General features: G+C 32.1%; 2 protein-coding genes and 1 long non-coding RNA gene across 7 annotated transcripts in view; all 3 read left to right on the top strand.

The window, feature by feature from the left end:
• LOC123886411 overlaps positions 1 to 15006 on the top strand; it is a 35723-nt gene extending 20717 nt beyond the window's left edge. The window contains exons 3-24 of the mRNA XM_045935729.1: positions 1456 to 1513; positions 1636 to 4320; positions 4798 to 5115; positions 5810 to 6776; positions 6990 to 7250; positions 7529 to 7705; positions 7931 to 7983; positions 8211 to 8294; positions 8383 to 8439; positions 8755 to 8811; positions 9510 to 9610; positions 11169 to 11286; positions 11402 to 11464; positions 11947 to 12018; positions 12147 to 12229; positions 12795 to 12958; positions 13023 to 13075; positions 13327 to 13392; positions 13486 to 13587; positions 13664 to 13721; positions 13811 to 13963; positions 14042 to 15006. Of these exons, the coding sequence (XP_045791685.1) occupies positions 1636 to 4320; positions 4798 to 5115; positions 5810 to 6776; positions 6990 to 7250; positions 7529 to 7705; positions 7931 to 7983; positions 8211 to 8294; positions 8383 to 8439; positions 8755 to 8811; positions 9510 to 9610; positions 11169 to 11286; positions 11402 to 11464; positions 11947 to 12018; positions 12147 to 12229; positions 12795 to 12958; positions 13023 to 13075; positions 13327 to 13392; positions 13486 to 13587; positions 13664 to 13721; positions 13811 to 13963; positions 14042 to 14562 (6213 nt within the window). The 5' untranslated portion in view covers positions 1456 to 1513 and the 3' untranslated portion in view covers positions 14563 to 15006. The remainder of the gene's footprint in view (positions 1 to 1455; positions 1514 to 1635; positions 4321 to 4797; positions 5116 to 5809; positions 6777 to 6989; positions 7251 to 7528; positions 7706 to 7930; positions 7984 to 8210; positions 8295 to 8382; positions 8440 to 8754; positions 8812 to 9509; positions 9611 to 11168; positions 11287 to 11401; positions 11465 to 11946; positions 12019 to 12146; positions 12230 to 12794; positions 12959 to 13022; positions 13076 to 13326; positions 13393 to 13485; positions 13588 to 13663; positions 13722 to 13810; positions 13964 to 14041) is intronic.
• LOC123883620 lies at positions 7531 to 8636 on the top strand. The gene is made up of 4 exons (XR_006800332.1): positions 7531 to 7705; positions 7931 to 7983; positions 8383 to 8439; positions 8581 to 8636. It is a non-coding gene; the product is annotated as an uncharacterized LOC123883620 (long non-coding RNA).
• Positions 8971 to 12400, top strand: LOC123883617. 5 transcript variants are annotated; one of them, XR_006800318.1, is made up of 5 exons: positions 9033 to 9414; positions 9510 to 9610; positions 10546 to 10685; positions 11169 to 11286; positions 11402 to 11484. XR_006800318.1 is itself a non-coding variant. In XM_045932513.1 (4 exons), the coding sequence occupies exons 1-4, from the start codon at positions 9191 to 9193 to the stop codon at positions 12149 to 12151; spliced, it is 402 nt and encodes a 133-aa protein (XP_045788469.1). In that variant the 5' UTR covers positions 8971 to 9190; the 3' UTR covers positions 12152 to 12400. The 5 variants fall into 5 exon arrangements, 2 of the variants coding, with proteins under 2 accessions (XP_045788469.1, XP_045788470.1); XR_006800319.1 differs by having other exon boundaries at positions 9034 to 9414; positions 11231 to 11286; XM_045932513.1 differs by lacking the exons at positions 10546 to 10685; positions 11169 to 11286; positions 11402 to 11484 and adding exons at positions 11947 to 12018; positions 12147 to 12400 and having other exon boundaries at positions 8971 to 9414.

Here is a 15006-nt window from a genome sequence, read left to right as displayed (position 1 = left end):
GATCTTTGCATCAAATAAAGAGGACCGAGGAAAGTACCTAGCCTTATAGATTCTAGCCACCAATGTATTGGGTTTTGACATAAAGTTCCATGCTTGTTTTGCAACCATCGCCATGTTAAAAGCATGAAAGTTACAGAAACCTAACCCGCCGTCAGCTTTTGGCCTAGCCAATTTATCCCACCGCTAACCACATAATCCCTTTATTATTAGTTCCTCCACCCCACCAAAATGAATTCAACATTCTCTCTATATCATTGATTATAGAATCCGGGATCAAAAAAATACTCATAATATAAGATGGGATAGCCTGTAAAACTGATTTTATCATAACATCCTTACCCGCTTTGGATAGTGCTCTCCCTCGTCATGAGTTAATTTTCCTCCACATTCTATGCATTTAATTTACTCTCTTTCTTATCTTTTTATAAAACCTATTTAAAAAAAAAACACATAAAAATATACTCCAAATTATTAGGTTTTTATTTTCTTAATAAATTAGTTTAAAGACATGTGCATTCGCTCATGCACAGGTCCACTGATTTTCTTTACTCTCTTTCTTATCTTTTTTATCTTTCTATAAAACCTATTTAAAAAAAAAACACATAAAAATATACTCCAAATTATTAGGTTGTTATTTTCTTAATAAACTAGTTTGAAGACAAGTGTATTCGCTCGGGCACGGGTCCACTGATTTTTATTCAATATTTGAGTGTGTCACTATATTAATGTAAAAAAATATTAAATTAAATATTTAAAAATTTATAATTTTTTTTATAGATGTTATATAATATTGTTAAAATATAACTGAAATTATTATGTTTTTATCTATAATCTATTTTTTATTCAATTTTTTTTCTATATTTTTTATTTATTTTTATTTTAGTGAAATTACAATGAAACGTATAAAACTTGCAACGTGGTTAAAACTAATAGGGATAAATTAGTAATTTTGGTGGTAATTGATTTTAATATATTAGTAATAGATGTGATTTTTATTCCTATTTTTAAGCATATTATCTTTCTATTTTTATTCCTATAAATAGATGTTATATAGATTGTTATGTTTTGTTTCTATCTATAATCTATTTTATTCTTATTTTTAAGCATATTATCTTTCTATATTTTTTATTTATTTTTATTTTAGTGAAATTACAATGAAGCGTATAAATTTGCAACGTGGTTAAAAGTAATAGGGATAAATTAGTAACTTTTGTGATAATTGATTTTAATATATTAGGTAATAGATGTGATTTTTATTTATATTTTATTAATTTAAAACAGAGCAAGTAAAATTATAATAGGAGCAAATTTGATATCTTTCTCTATAATAGTCGGTCTCGTCCCAATATATATTAAGATTTTTTGCTATTTATAGTATGTTGAATTGAACATACACTGCTTTTTTTTTACTGCATAACTTCAATTGCATTGAACATTACATGATTCTTTGTGTAGATTGGTGAAAGAAGAAGTCTGTTCATAAAACTTATGCATTGAAAGTACGGAAAACGAGGTATACAAATATTCATGCTAACTATTTACTACTTTTTTAGCTTTTTTGTCTGCATATTTATATTGATCCTAATACCTTTCATTCTATATATGCCTGACTTTGTTTTCTTGAAATTGATTTAGATGGCAAGTTTCCTCTGTGATTTGGTGAAGAAATATGTGGAGAAATTGATTGATGGCGCAATAGCAGAAGCACGTTATGTATTTTGCTTCACATGCATTGTTAAGAAATTTGAAGAAGAAAGAACTACGTTGGAACCACAAAGGATAACTATCGAGCAACGTGTCAAAGATGCAAGAGAAAGAGATAAAGATATTCAAGCTATAGTTAGTTCTTGGGAAAAAGATATTGATGAGCTCAATCAAGTGGACACAAAAACAAAACAAACATGTTTTTTTGGATTTTGTCCTAATTGTATCTGGCGATATAAAAAGGGAAAGGAGTTATCAAATAACTTGGAGAAGATCAAACAACTAAAGGGAGAGAAATTTGAAAATATTGAACTTCCTCGCCCTGTTCCAGGTGTTGAACGCTATTCATCCAAAGATTACATTTCTTTTGAAAGTAGAGAGTCAAAATACAAAGAACTGTTGGATGCATTAAAAGATGACAATAACTATATAACCGGATTGCAAGGGATGGGGGGCACTGGAAAGACAACAATGGCCAAAGAAGTGGGTAAAGAGCTAAAGCAATCTGAAATATTTGCTTATGTCGTTGATACGACCGTGTCATTTACTCCTGATATAAAAAAAATTCAAGATGATATTGCTGGATCTTTAAGACTGGAATGGGGGGGTTGTAATGAACCAGACCGACCCAAAAAACTATGGAGTAGATTAACAAATGGTGACAAAATTCTTGTGATACTGGATGATGTGTGGGATCGAGGCCCACCTCTTGATTTTGATGCAATAGGAATTCCAAAACAAGACACACACAAAGGTTGTAGAGTTCTTGTAACCTCGCGTAATCAAGAAACTTTCAACAACATGGATTGTGATAAGATAATTGAATTGGGTCTTTTATCAGAAGAAGAAGCATGGATCATGTTCAAAATGTATGCCAAGATAAGTGATAGCACCTCTCAAAAATTGATCGATAAGGGACGTAAAATTGCAAAGGAATGCAAACGATTACCTGTTGCAATTTCAGTTATCGCCAGTAGCTTAAAGGGCCACCAACATCGAGAGCACAAATGGGATGTGACATTGAAATCCTTGAAGAAGCCTGTATCCATGCATGGTGTTGATGATGATAAGGTTGGAATTTATAACTGTTTGAAGATTAGCTATGATAATTTGAAGGATGAAAAAGCCAAGGGGTTGTTTCTCTTATGTTCGGTTTTCCGAGAAGATGAAGAAAATTCTATTGAAGTTATAACAAGACTTTGCATAGGTGTGGGCCTTTTGGGGGAAGAGTATGGTAGCTACGATGATGCTCGAAACCTAGTAGTTCTAGCCAAAGACAAGCTCGTAGATTCTTGTTTGTTGTTGGAGGACGGTGAAAAACGTCTAAAACTGCATGATTTGGTCCGTGAAGCAGCTCAATGGATAGCGAACAAAGAGATTCAATGTGTAAAATTGTTTGATAAAAATGAGAAGTCATCGGTTGAAAAGCAAACAAATATCAAATATTTATTATGTGAAGGGAAGTGCTTGGATATTTTTAACTTAAAGTTTGATGGTTCCAAACTTGAGGCATTAATTATCAAGGCGGATACCGACCGCGGATGTACAGAAGTTCCAAAGTCTTTTTTTGAAAATGTTATCAAGCTTCGTGTTTTGAATTTTTCTGGCAATTATTATGACTCACCTTTATCATTACCAGATTCAATTCGGTCATTGACCAATATTCGATCTATGTTGGTTGATAAAGTGGATTTAGGTGACATCTCTATTTTGGGAAACCTACAAAGTCTGGAAACTCTTGATTTGGTTGAATGCACAATCAAAGACTTGCCAGATCAAATTACAAAACTGAGGAAGTTTAAATTGTTGAAGTTGGAACATTGTGAAATTAGAATGAATAATCCATTTGAAGTTATTGAAAGATGCTCATCACTTGAAGAGTTGTATTTCGAATATAGTTTCAATGATTTTTGTCAGGAAATAACCTTACCTGAGTTGCAAAGATATCATATCAGGAATGATTGGAAAGCCTTCTATTCAAACAAAACCAATTTATCCAAATATGTTGTGTTTTGTGGCAATCAAAAGTGTCAATTTTCAGAAGAAACACTCAAGTACTGCATGCAAACAGCAGAGGCTCTTTCTCTAGAAAGAATTAAGGGGGAATGGAGAAATCTCATGCCTGAGATTGTTCCTTTAGAACACGGTAAGAATGATCTTGTTGAACTTCATTTGAATGGGATTTCACAACTACGGTGCCTCATTGACACCATTGGTTCTCATGTACCGATCTTGTCCAACTTGGTTGTACTAGAACTGGAAAACATGGAAAATTTGGAACAACTATTCAATGGTAAGCTAAACCTCTGCAATCTAAAGAGAATCACACTTGAGAATTGCCCTATGTTAATTTCTATACTATCTTTCCTCTCTGCTCAAGATCTTCCAGTACTAGAAGCTATCAGAATAACAAAATGTTATGGATTGAAATATGTGTTTGGTCAATCCCAACATGTTGAACTGGTTTCACTAACTGAATTGAAGCTCTCTGAATTACCAAACTTCATTGGTATTTTTGAAGAATGTGTGAAGGGATCATCATCCACTTCCAAAGCACAAATACAATTGGATCCTATGCATGATAGGGATCAACCGCATGACTGCTCAGTGGCATCGGTAAGCCTTTCTTTCTAGTAGGTTGTATCTTATAGAGTTTGTGCATAAAACACCCCAAAATTGAATATTATACTGTTAGTAAATAATCAATTATAATACTATTATTACAATGTAATAATAACTTTTCCTTAATTTATGCTTATTTGATTGTTGAAAGATAGTAGTAGCAAATAGTGTGAGGATCACTTAGAGCAAGAATAGATTATATGCCTGGATGGCATGTTCAGATCCTTGCTTCAAGATCCTTCATGATATGTCCTAGTACAAATCTAGTACTATCTTATTCTACTAACTACTCAAGTAATCTAGAAAGTTTCATCACTTGATTACTATTAGTTATTCTACAACTTACTAATGAATTCAAGTAAAATCTAGAAATGTGCATCATATTCTAACAATTTATGTGCACAGTACAACAATATTTGCTTTGATTGAATTCGATCCTTTTTTCATTGGGATTACATAACTACATTGCAGGAATCAAATTCATATGGCCTTAACATATGGGAACGTCTTCAAATACAATCAAACATCCTCTGCAATATTAAAGTGATTGTGCTGACTCATTTTCCGAAGATGAAATCAGTATTTATCCTATCTATTGATCTAATAATGCAGTTGGAAATTTTGAGAATTGAGAACTGTGATGAACTGAAGCACATAATAATAGATACTGGATATCATAACATTGGTGGCAACATCTGTGTCAATGTCTTCCCAAAATTGAAAAAGCTCTCTGTTAAAAAGTGTGCTCAATTGGAATACATATTTGGACATGACACTAGTGATCGCCATGTTTGATCGCCATGTGTCCCAAACAATATCGAATAACATTTCCTTCTTTGAAATCTCTTCACCTCTTGGAATGTTCCCAGGATAATACAATCATTAAGGTATCCCTCTTTCCATATATCTTTGTTATTTGGTATCCCTCTTTAAATTTATAAATAAAAATACTTAATTTCTAGACAAAACATTTAAAATATCATGAAATAGATATATCCATAAATCCTAGAGATGAAATTTTTGAAATAGCCAAGAAAATATGAAACTAAGTTAATCAAGTATCATTGAAGTATGCAAAGAAAACCTATGAAAAAAAAATCATGGCCAAAGAATACTGAATAAATTCCAATGATCTTTTAACTGCCTATAATTATGCGATGTGAAAAATTGAAAATTGCATTCTCCACTTCCATTTTAAGATTTCTACCACTGTTGCTTTATTTAAGAATTGAAGAATGCAAAGAGTTAGAACATATTATTGAAGATGATTTGGAGAATAAAACTAATTCAAAGAAGGAAATCTAAAATGCAATTTCTTTTTACACCTAATTTCTTTTTACAATCGTTAAGGTAATCTAAAATGCAATTTCTTTTTACACCTAATTTTAAAAGGAGATCACATTTAATTTTATAAATGTTTTTCCATTGAATTCTAGAAATTCTATTATCTTACTGGTAATTTATTTGATGTACGTACATGTAGGAATTGAGTGGGAACGTTGATCATTTTCTCACTTTGGAAATCCTTGAGTTATGCAATTCCAATGTAGAACATATATTTTCCCTGAATGAAATTGATGAACAGCAACTGGACTTAGCTTTGCGATACATTATCTTGATTGATCTGCCTATGATGACTTGTCTTTTTGTGGGTCCCAAATATTCATTTTCCCTCAAAAACCTTAAAGACATAACAATCATGCGATGTGACAAATTGAAAATTGCATTCTCCACTTCCATTTTAAGATTTCTACCACAGTTGCTTTCTTTAACAATAGAAGAATGCAAAGAGTTGGAACATATTATTGAAGATGATTTGGAGAATAAAACTAATTCAAATTCCTTGTCTTCAACAACATGCTTCCCAAACCTAGACTTACTTATTATAAAGTGCAACAAGTTGAAATTTGTTTTCTCCTCTACTTCCATGTTAAGATTTCTACCACAGTTGAGTTCTGTAACAATAGTAGAATGCAAAGAGTTGGAACATATTATTGAAGATGATTTGGAGAATAAAACTAATTCAAATTCCTTGTCTTCAACAACATGCTTCCCAAACCTAGACTTACTTATTATAAAGTGCAACAAGTTGAAATTTGTTTTCTCCTCTACTTCCATGTTAAGATTTCTACCACAGTTGAGTTCTGTAACAATAGTAGAATGCAAAGAGTTGGAACATATTATTGAAGATGATTTGGAGAATAAAACTAATTCAAATTCCTTGTCTTCAACAACATGCTTCCCAAAGCTAGAAGTACTTGTTGTTAGTAATTGCGACAAGTTGAAATTTGTTTTCTCTACTTCCATGTTAAGATTTCTACCACAGTTGCGTCGTTTAAGAATAGAAGAATGCAAAGAGTTGGAACATATTATTGAAGATGATTTGGAGAATAAAACTAATTCAAATTTCTTGTCTTCAACAACATGCTTCCCAAAGCTAGACGAACTTCGTATTATAAAGTGCAACAAGTTGAAATTTGTTTTCTCCTCTACTTCCATTCCATGTTAAGATTTCTACCACAGTTGCGTTTTTTAAGAATAGAAGAATGCAAAGAGTTTGGAGAATAAAAACAATTCAACTACATGCTTCCCAAAGCTACAAGCACTTCTTATTATAAAGTGCAACAAGTTGAAATCTGTGTTTCCATTCTCTGTATGTAAAGAGCTTCCGAAGTTAAATGTTCTGTTGATAACAGAAGCAAATGAGTTAGAAGAAATATTCAAAAGTGCAGATGATCAGAATGTTCATATTTCAAATTTAAATGTTTTAGTATTTGATATGCTGCCAAGCCTCTGTTGTGCTCAGGGAAATCAATTCCAGGCTGTAAAAAATCGCTTCGTGCGGGATTGTCAACAAATCAAACTGACTTCAGCATCAACAACCAACACCTTCATAGAAATTGAAAAGATACGTTACATCATAGGTACACAATATATCCAATGTCTCAGTTTGATTTTACAAATATGTGATTTTTGTTTTACCTTTATGTGATTTCAATTGCTTTTAATTAGTCCTTAACTACATTCTTGGCTGATTAAAATTCATCTCTAATTGAATTTTATATAACAGTGGTAAATTCTAATGATTAGGCACACCTGGACTTCTTTAAATTTTAATTTACGATTGAAAGTAGTAGATATTTTGATTTTTTAAAATTAATGCTTATCTATCTAATGATGTTCATAATGTATTTTTCTATAGATTTTGATTTGTATAAGAAAGTGGGAGATCTATTTAAACAACAACGAAGTGCAGAATCCACCAAAGATTTTGATACCGAGTCGAAGTTAGCAAGTGTTGAAATTGTTGAAAATGCTGGGATTGAACAACTGCCAAGTGCAAAAATCACTGAAGATTTTGAACTACCAGTTGATCAAGGTATATATTTGTTCAGATTCTCTAAATAAATGTTACCTCATCATTCTTTGAATAAATGATGTTCAGATTCTTTAAATAAATGATAATGTTTTCTAAGGGTGATGAAATAATTGTTTCCAAATCTAAACCTTTTCCTAACATCACATCTCTTATTGCATCTATGTTTTATTTTTAATTAATTTGTTGTGCTCAAATTGGCATACTAATTCTCTCATATACTTTCAGGGGATCCTTCTCAAAAAGTAGAAGATTTAGCAATACTACCAACAAAATCAGGAGTAAGTAATTTGCAGGCACCATGTCAAATTTATAGACTAAGCCCTTACTTAGTATAATAATTAATTTGTTGTGCTCAAATTGGCATAATAATTCTCTCATATACTTTCAGGGGATCCTTCTCAAAAAGTAGAAGATTTAGCAATACTACCAACAAATTCAAATAATTTTAATAATAATCACCATGACCATGTCTTTGAATCAAACATGCTATTTATTGTATGTACAGATTCAAATGAAACAATTACCAGAGACAGAGCATGAATTTGTTGAAAATGTTCCAGATTTAGCAATACTACCAACAAAATCAGGAGTAAGTAATTTGCAGGAGCCATGTCAAATTTATAGTTTAAGCCCTTACTTAGTGATACATGTATTTAATAATTTTGATCTTATTACAGGAGTTGCAGAATGAACAATCACTTGGAGAAACTGATACTACAGTCCAATCTTCTCAAGTAAATAATATAATATAGTACCACACCACCTCATTTTGCATATAAAGCTAAGAATAACTATTGAAAAAACAATTTTATTTAAAATACTACTTAAATATTATATGCTGCAACTAATTTACATTTTACGCGCTATAAAATTAGTTGGAGGGATCAACATCAGAAAAAACAGCAGTTGCAACTGTGTCTTCCATTGTAAGTAGTTACATCTAAACAAAAGGCAATTCCTCTTATTTTCCTTGTATTCTTTTGACTCTATTTTGAATGTACGAATTGAATTATACTTTAAACATAAACATCCTTTTAAATTTTAAGCAGGGTATTGAGATAGAAGGAACTTCTAAGACTAATAATGATCAAGGTAAACATTTTTTGGTCAATTTTATTTTCTTATATTATCTCTCCAGCCTTTTAATTTTGAACTATCTTCTTTTCCACATGTTGTTTAGTTTCTCTAAATCACTACTAAAAAAGTACAATTTAGTGACGGAATTTTGTGAGGGAAACATATCCCTCACGACTTGTGATGGAATTTGTGACGGAATCTTATATTTTTAAATAAATTAAAAATGTTAAAGTCTAGCGATGGAATTTGTGAAGGAATATATCCCTCACTAAAAATCCGTCATAAATTCCCTCACAAAAACTAACAAATAATCGTTAGGGAGGGATTTGAATACAAGGACAAATTCCGTCACAAATCCCTCTATTAATTTTCAAGTATTTTAAAGCTGTTTTTTGAATATAAAAACCAATGAAAATGACCAAACCCCTGAATATATGGCTGAGTTTCAAAATTCAAATCCCTCGCGTGTTCATTTCCTTTCCTAGATTCATCGATCGTCCTCTCGCGTGTTCATCTTCCTCCAACAACACCGTTTCACCGCTAAACCAAAACTCTCCGATTGAGTTTCAACCACCGCCACACAACGAAGAAGCGCCACCTCCACCTCCGCTTCTTCTCTCTGATAAAACGACGTAACGGAAGAGACGTTCATAAATCATACTTCTCAATTTTCAATTTTAATTTCACTTTCTTTGATTCGATTTGATTTGATTCGTTTTGTTTTTAGGTTTTTGAAGAGAAAGCGTATCTTGTTGGTGTTGAGCAGCAGATTCATCTTCCTCTCGCGCCTCAGTCCCGGCAATGCCGCCACTGCTTCATCTTCTCCAAGTAATGTCTCCGCTGCTTCTCTTTATAAATGAAATTAGGGTTTCATTAACCGCCGTTTTTTTTATTCCCTTAGATGAAATTAGGGTTCTGCTTTGATATTGTGAAGATGCCTCCGCTAGTATTTTGAATTTGGAACATTAATAACGTTGCAATTCTTCAAAAGTCTATTTTAGCAATTTCAGGGTTGATTGTTATGGTATATTGGTCATTGCTTACTTGTAGAATTCATCCTTACTTAGCTTGACAATTTACTTTCACGTGAATCTGCCTTGTGTTGCTTAATGGTAAATTTGGAAGCATCACTTAAATTTGGATTGGTACAAAGAACTCACATGGCTTGGAGTTAATTTGAAGCATATATATTAAAAATGTGCTTGATTCATGTTACTGGATTCAATAGTCATATTCATAATTACAATGTTCGAAATTGGTTTTTTCTTAAAATGGTTGAGTGAAATTGGTTTTTTAAGGTATATCATTTTGTAGAAGACAGTTACCAGTCACCATTTTGTGGTTGTGTTCAACAAAGGGAAAGCGAGCTACTTGATTTGTTCTTAAAATGAAGTTATTGGTATTCCTGCTAGTGAGGATCTTTTAGGACTGGTTAGTAACAAGGGGGGATTTTAAGGGTAAGGTTATGAGGAACTTTTGAAATTTGAATTTATGTCACTGAGAAGCCATTTAAGTATAGGTACACTTTTTTTTTGAAGAAGCCATTTAAGTATAGGTATTAGGTACATTACCTCAGACTGTGATGATGTGGCTACTGTTTATGAGTATCCATATTTTTTCTTTCAATTGTTTCATTCAATTTTTCTTGCATTATCCATATTCTTTCTTTGGACATTAAAACCATTAATGTTTTACTTTTATACTTTTTGAAAACTCCATAATTCATGATGCTGAATCTTATATTTTTTTACCTAATAATGTAGGAATTCCTTGTTTTCCTAAAAGCTTATACGAGGGACTTAAGGAATACTGAAAGACGATATCCTACGCATTTGGTTGCCGTGATGTACAATGTGACTCTGAAGACGGTTTTACTGAAACTTTAATTCTTATAAGTATACAGGTTGATTAACTGTTAATACTTTGATATAGTGTTTGTTTACCGTTTTAATGATATTCTGAATGCTTCAAGAGTTGTTGATTGTATAATGATGTGTTGTGTTTCATGATCTGGTATACATTTGGATTGTGAATTGTAATATGATTTAATATATATATGATTTTCACCAGGTACTATGAACATTCTTTAAGAGTTACATTTTGACATTGATCTTTTCTTTGTTCCTTGATGCAAAAGAAATTTGTGTCCTGTAGATTGTGGAAAATGATACTGGGTTGAGATTGCACTGCAACTACTGAAGTTGTTAGAATAGAACAAAAATATCATATTATATTGACATCATCTTGAACTATCTAATAGTAATAGTATAAGCTTTTTCTCTTATAGTATCTTTTAAGATCAGTTTTTCTATTAGTAAACCAATTTTTTGGTTGAAAAACCAATATGATTTGCTTGTTTTAAGCATTCTGTTTATTAAAATTTCAGGCTGGTAGCAGCGTGTATACTTGCCGTTTACTTGGCTTTACTTTATGAAATATATGTTTCAGATTGGCACTTCACTGTCCATAATCCATACAACATGTATAAAGGCACAACTTTCACTGTAAGCTTCCGGTTCACGCCTCTTAATTTTTCTCTCTGCACATTCTTAAACATGAAGTGGGATTATTTTTTTCCTCTTTTTCAAATCTCTCTAATTTGTTTTCATTCAATTTTAGGTAACCTGTGGTGTTAGAGATAAACTTGACGCTCCTTGTAATGTGGGATATATTGACGGAGAGGTGCTTGGAATTAATCATGAAATTTTTGCATACAATTTTGAGGACTCGCATATTCAATCTTCTTTTGTTTGATTGCTTGGTTAGAGCATGCCATGAAATTTTTGCATACAATTTTGAAAGGCTTCCTTTTAAGGATTGTAATATGATTATGAATTACAACCGATGTATAACTTGTTGTTCCTTAGAGTGATATCATATGCAACTGCAGCTTAATATCTGCTATTTTATCTACAATCATCGGATTGCATTACGGACATGTACTAATACACTTTCGGGTAAAACCTGTGACTCAAAGTAACCAACTGGTGCTTCAAATCTCCTTAACTTCTGCTCACCTCTTCACTTTTTTATATTTTAGGATCATCTTTCTAGATTGAAGCAATGGTATGAAATCTTACCTCATTGTTGGTTGAAATTTACTATCTAACCAAACATCCGTCCTAATTTTTTCTGATGCTGCAACCATTCCTTTGAATTAACAGTTGTACACACTAAGCTATGTTTGCGTAACATCTGGTGCTGCGACATTAGTTTTTTCAGCCTTCGATGTGATGGTAATTTCTTGACTTCCATTTCATTACAAAAGATTTATTTGCTTTGCTATATGTTGTATTTTTTCTTTATTCATTCTCAAGCTCTAATCCATGTTCTAATTTGTATGCTTATCTGTTCGACTCTGCAGGGTGACTTAAATGATACTCTTGAGCAAGCATTTGGTGAAGAGTTCAATTTTTATGTTTTAGTTAGGTTATGGGAGCATTCCTAGTATAGTTGTTGTAAGAGTTCCATGTTTTATTTTCCCTAAAGTGTATCTTTACTCTATTTTTGAGTAATTTGTTTTGAGAATTTGGATGTAACTATTATTTTCAAGAATGTAGTTACTCTATTAAATTTATATGGATAAATTTTATGTATTTTATTGAATACTATATGATACTTATGGATGCAATTAAATTATTAAAAAAATAATTTAAAAAACACATTAGAAAATGAAAAACCAGGTGACTGATTTACTTTTTTGTTATATATTAGAGAGGGAAACAATCCCTCACAAAAATACATTCTTTTATATTAGTGACGGAAATATTCCCTCATAAATATTTCCCTCATAAAATCCCTCACTATTAGTTACGGAAATATGCTCTCAAGTTGAATTTTGGTTTACAAAATAGTGACGGATTTGATCTTTGAGACGGTACAAATCCGTCGCAAACTGCCACGGATGTCAAAATCCCTCACAAATATTTTGCGACGCTCATTTTCTTTACGGATTTTGGTGCCTCACTAAATCCGTCGCTAACTCAGTTTGTGAGGGAATTTGTTGATTTAGTGACGGATTTGTTCCCTCTCTAAATTTGATTTTTCTAGTAGTGAATGGCGATGCTTTGATGAAAGTAAACTCATATGTTGAGGAACAATTTTCTAAGGATGATGAAATAATAGTTTCCAAATCTGAACCATCTCCGAGGATCACATCTCCTGTTGCATCTAAAGGTATTCTATTGCTTTGTTTTATTTTTAATCAAATTGGCATAATGATTCTTTCGTATACTTTCAGGGGATCCTTCTCAAAAATTAGAAGATTTAGCAATACTACCAACAAATTCAAAAGTAAGTAATTTGCAGGCCATGTCAAATTTATAGACTAAGCCCTTACATAGTAATACATGTAATTAATAATTTTGAGCAAATACAAATGAAACAAACACCAAAGGCAGAGCATGAGTTTGTTAAAAATGTTATGGATTTAGCAATACTACTACTACCAACAAATTCTGAAGTAATTTGAATGCCATGTCAAATTTATAGTCTAAGCTCTTATATAGTAATGCTTGTAATTAATAATTTCGATCTCATTATAGGAGTTGCTGAATGAACAATCACTTAGAGAAACTGATACTATCATCAAACCTTCTCAAGTAAATAATGTAATATAAAGCTAACAAGAAATATTTTAAGAAATAATTTTATTTAAATATTATATGCTGCCACTAATTTACATTTTCATGCTATGGAATTAGTTGGATGGATCAACATCAGAAAAAACAGCAGTTGCAACTATGTCCACCATTTCAGGAACAAAGAATGAGCCACCTATACAAGTGGTTGCTTCTAAACAAAAGGCAATTCGACTCTCTTTCCAATGTAGGAAAGTTAACTATACTATAAACATAAACATCCTTTTTAATTTATGAGCAGGGACTGCAGGGTATTGAGGTTGAGATAGAAGGAGTTTCCAAGACTAATAATGATCAAGGTAAATAATTTTTGTGTCAATTTTATTTTCTTATATTATCTCTCCAGCCTTTTAATTTTGAACTCTCTTCTTCTCTACATGCTGTTCAGTTTCTCCAAATGGCGATGCTTTCATGAAAGTAAACTCAAATGTTGAGGAACAGTTTTCTAAGGATGATAAAATAATAGTGTCCAAATGTAAACCCTCCTCTCCTAGCATCACATCTCCTATTGCATCTCAGTTCCCTTCAATGCCTTCTAAAGGTATCTTATTACTTTGTTTTATATTTAATTAACTTGCTCTGCTCAAATTGGCATAATAATTCTTTCCTATACTTTCAGGTGACCCTTCTCTTGTCAAGAGGGAGCTTGAGGAATTGGTCTCCAACAATCATTTGGATTACGAGAACTTGTCTTTGTTAACTGATTTTCTTGTTGAGAATCCTTCCGTTCGTTTAAAGGACACTTCACTTCGTTATAGATACAAGGGTTGCGCTTACAACTTACTTGCCGAGCTATTGAAGTTCCTTGAAACCCATAGTTTGTTGGAAGTATCGGGCTCATGCCACTCTGAATTTGTGGAGTTATTACAAGATGCGCGCAACTTTGCTTTTGATAAGGAATGGTTGGCTGGTGTCGAGAGGCGTGCTTTATTTCCTGAAATACAAGTATCTCCAGATGCTTTGGAAAAATTATTGGATTTCAAGAAACAGGTTACCAAGGATGTTGAAGACTTGCGTTTGAAGATAGATATTTTAAGTCAAGTTGCGGAAGATCTTAAGCATCAATTGACATCCTCTGAAGCTGTTTTGGAGAGTATCATTCAACAAGAGGCAGTTTTAAGTGCCCCTATTGGTTATTAGACTATATTTTCATTGCTAATTTGCTATGCTTTTTATTGTGTGTGTTTTTTATTGTCCTTCAATATTGTTTATTCCTTGAGTGTAAGGTTTCGTCATTTCTCATATGAAATGAACTTATATGAACCGTCTTATTAAGTTTGTGTTGGGTGGATTCACTCCTCAAGTGGAATCCACACAAATTATATTAAATGAAAAGACAAAAAAAAGTGAAAGAGAAAGAGAAAAAAAGAGGGAAAAAAAAAGGAGAAAAAGAGAAAGAAAAAAAGAAAAGAAAAAAGGTGTATTTGTGTTTTAATAGGCCATTTGTGTTGTTAATTGGTTTCTACTTTTCTTGAGTATTGTTGTTCCTATTGTGTACTCATTATTATTCATAGTGGAAGATTTATCTGGCTTTGGTCCCGTGGTTTTTTATTCTCTCACATTGAGAGGATTTTCCACGTAAAA

The sequence above is a fragment of the Trifolium pratense genome, linkage group LG5 (genome assembly GCF_020283565.1).
Source record: "Trifolium pratense cultivar HEN17-A07 linkage group LG5, ARS_RC_1.1, whole genome shotgun sequence".
NCBI classification, from domain to species: domain Eukaryota; kingdom Viridiplantae; phylum Streptophyta; class Magnoliopsida; order Fabales; family Fabaceae; genus Trifolium; species Trifolium pratense.
The sequence above is the reverse complement of the archived record's forward strand: the minus strand, read 5'-3'. Positions and strand labels throughout refer to the sequence as shown.

What these genes read in the sequence shown, in the direction of transcription:
- LOC123883617 (XM_045932513.1), top strand. Translation starts at nt 9,191, where the DNA reads ATGAAAATGACCAAACCCCTGAATATATGGCTGAGTTTCAAAATTCAA. An exon ending in CTTCTCTCTGATAAAACGAC is followed by an intron (nt 9,415 to 9,509) that starts GTAACGGAAGAG and finishes TTTTGTTTTTAG; the next exon opens with GTTTTTGAAGAGAAAGCGTA. An exon ending in CACTGCTTCATCTTCTCCAA is followed by an intron (nt 9,611 to 11,946) that starts GTAATGTCTCCG and finishes TTGAATTAACAG; the next exon opens with TTGTACACACTAAGCTATGT.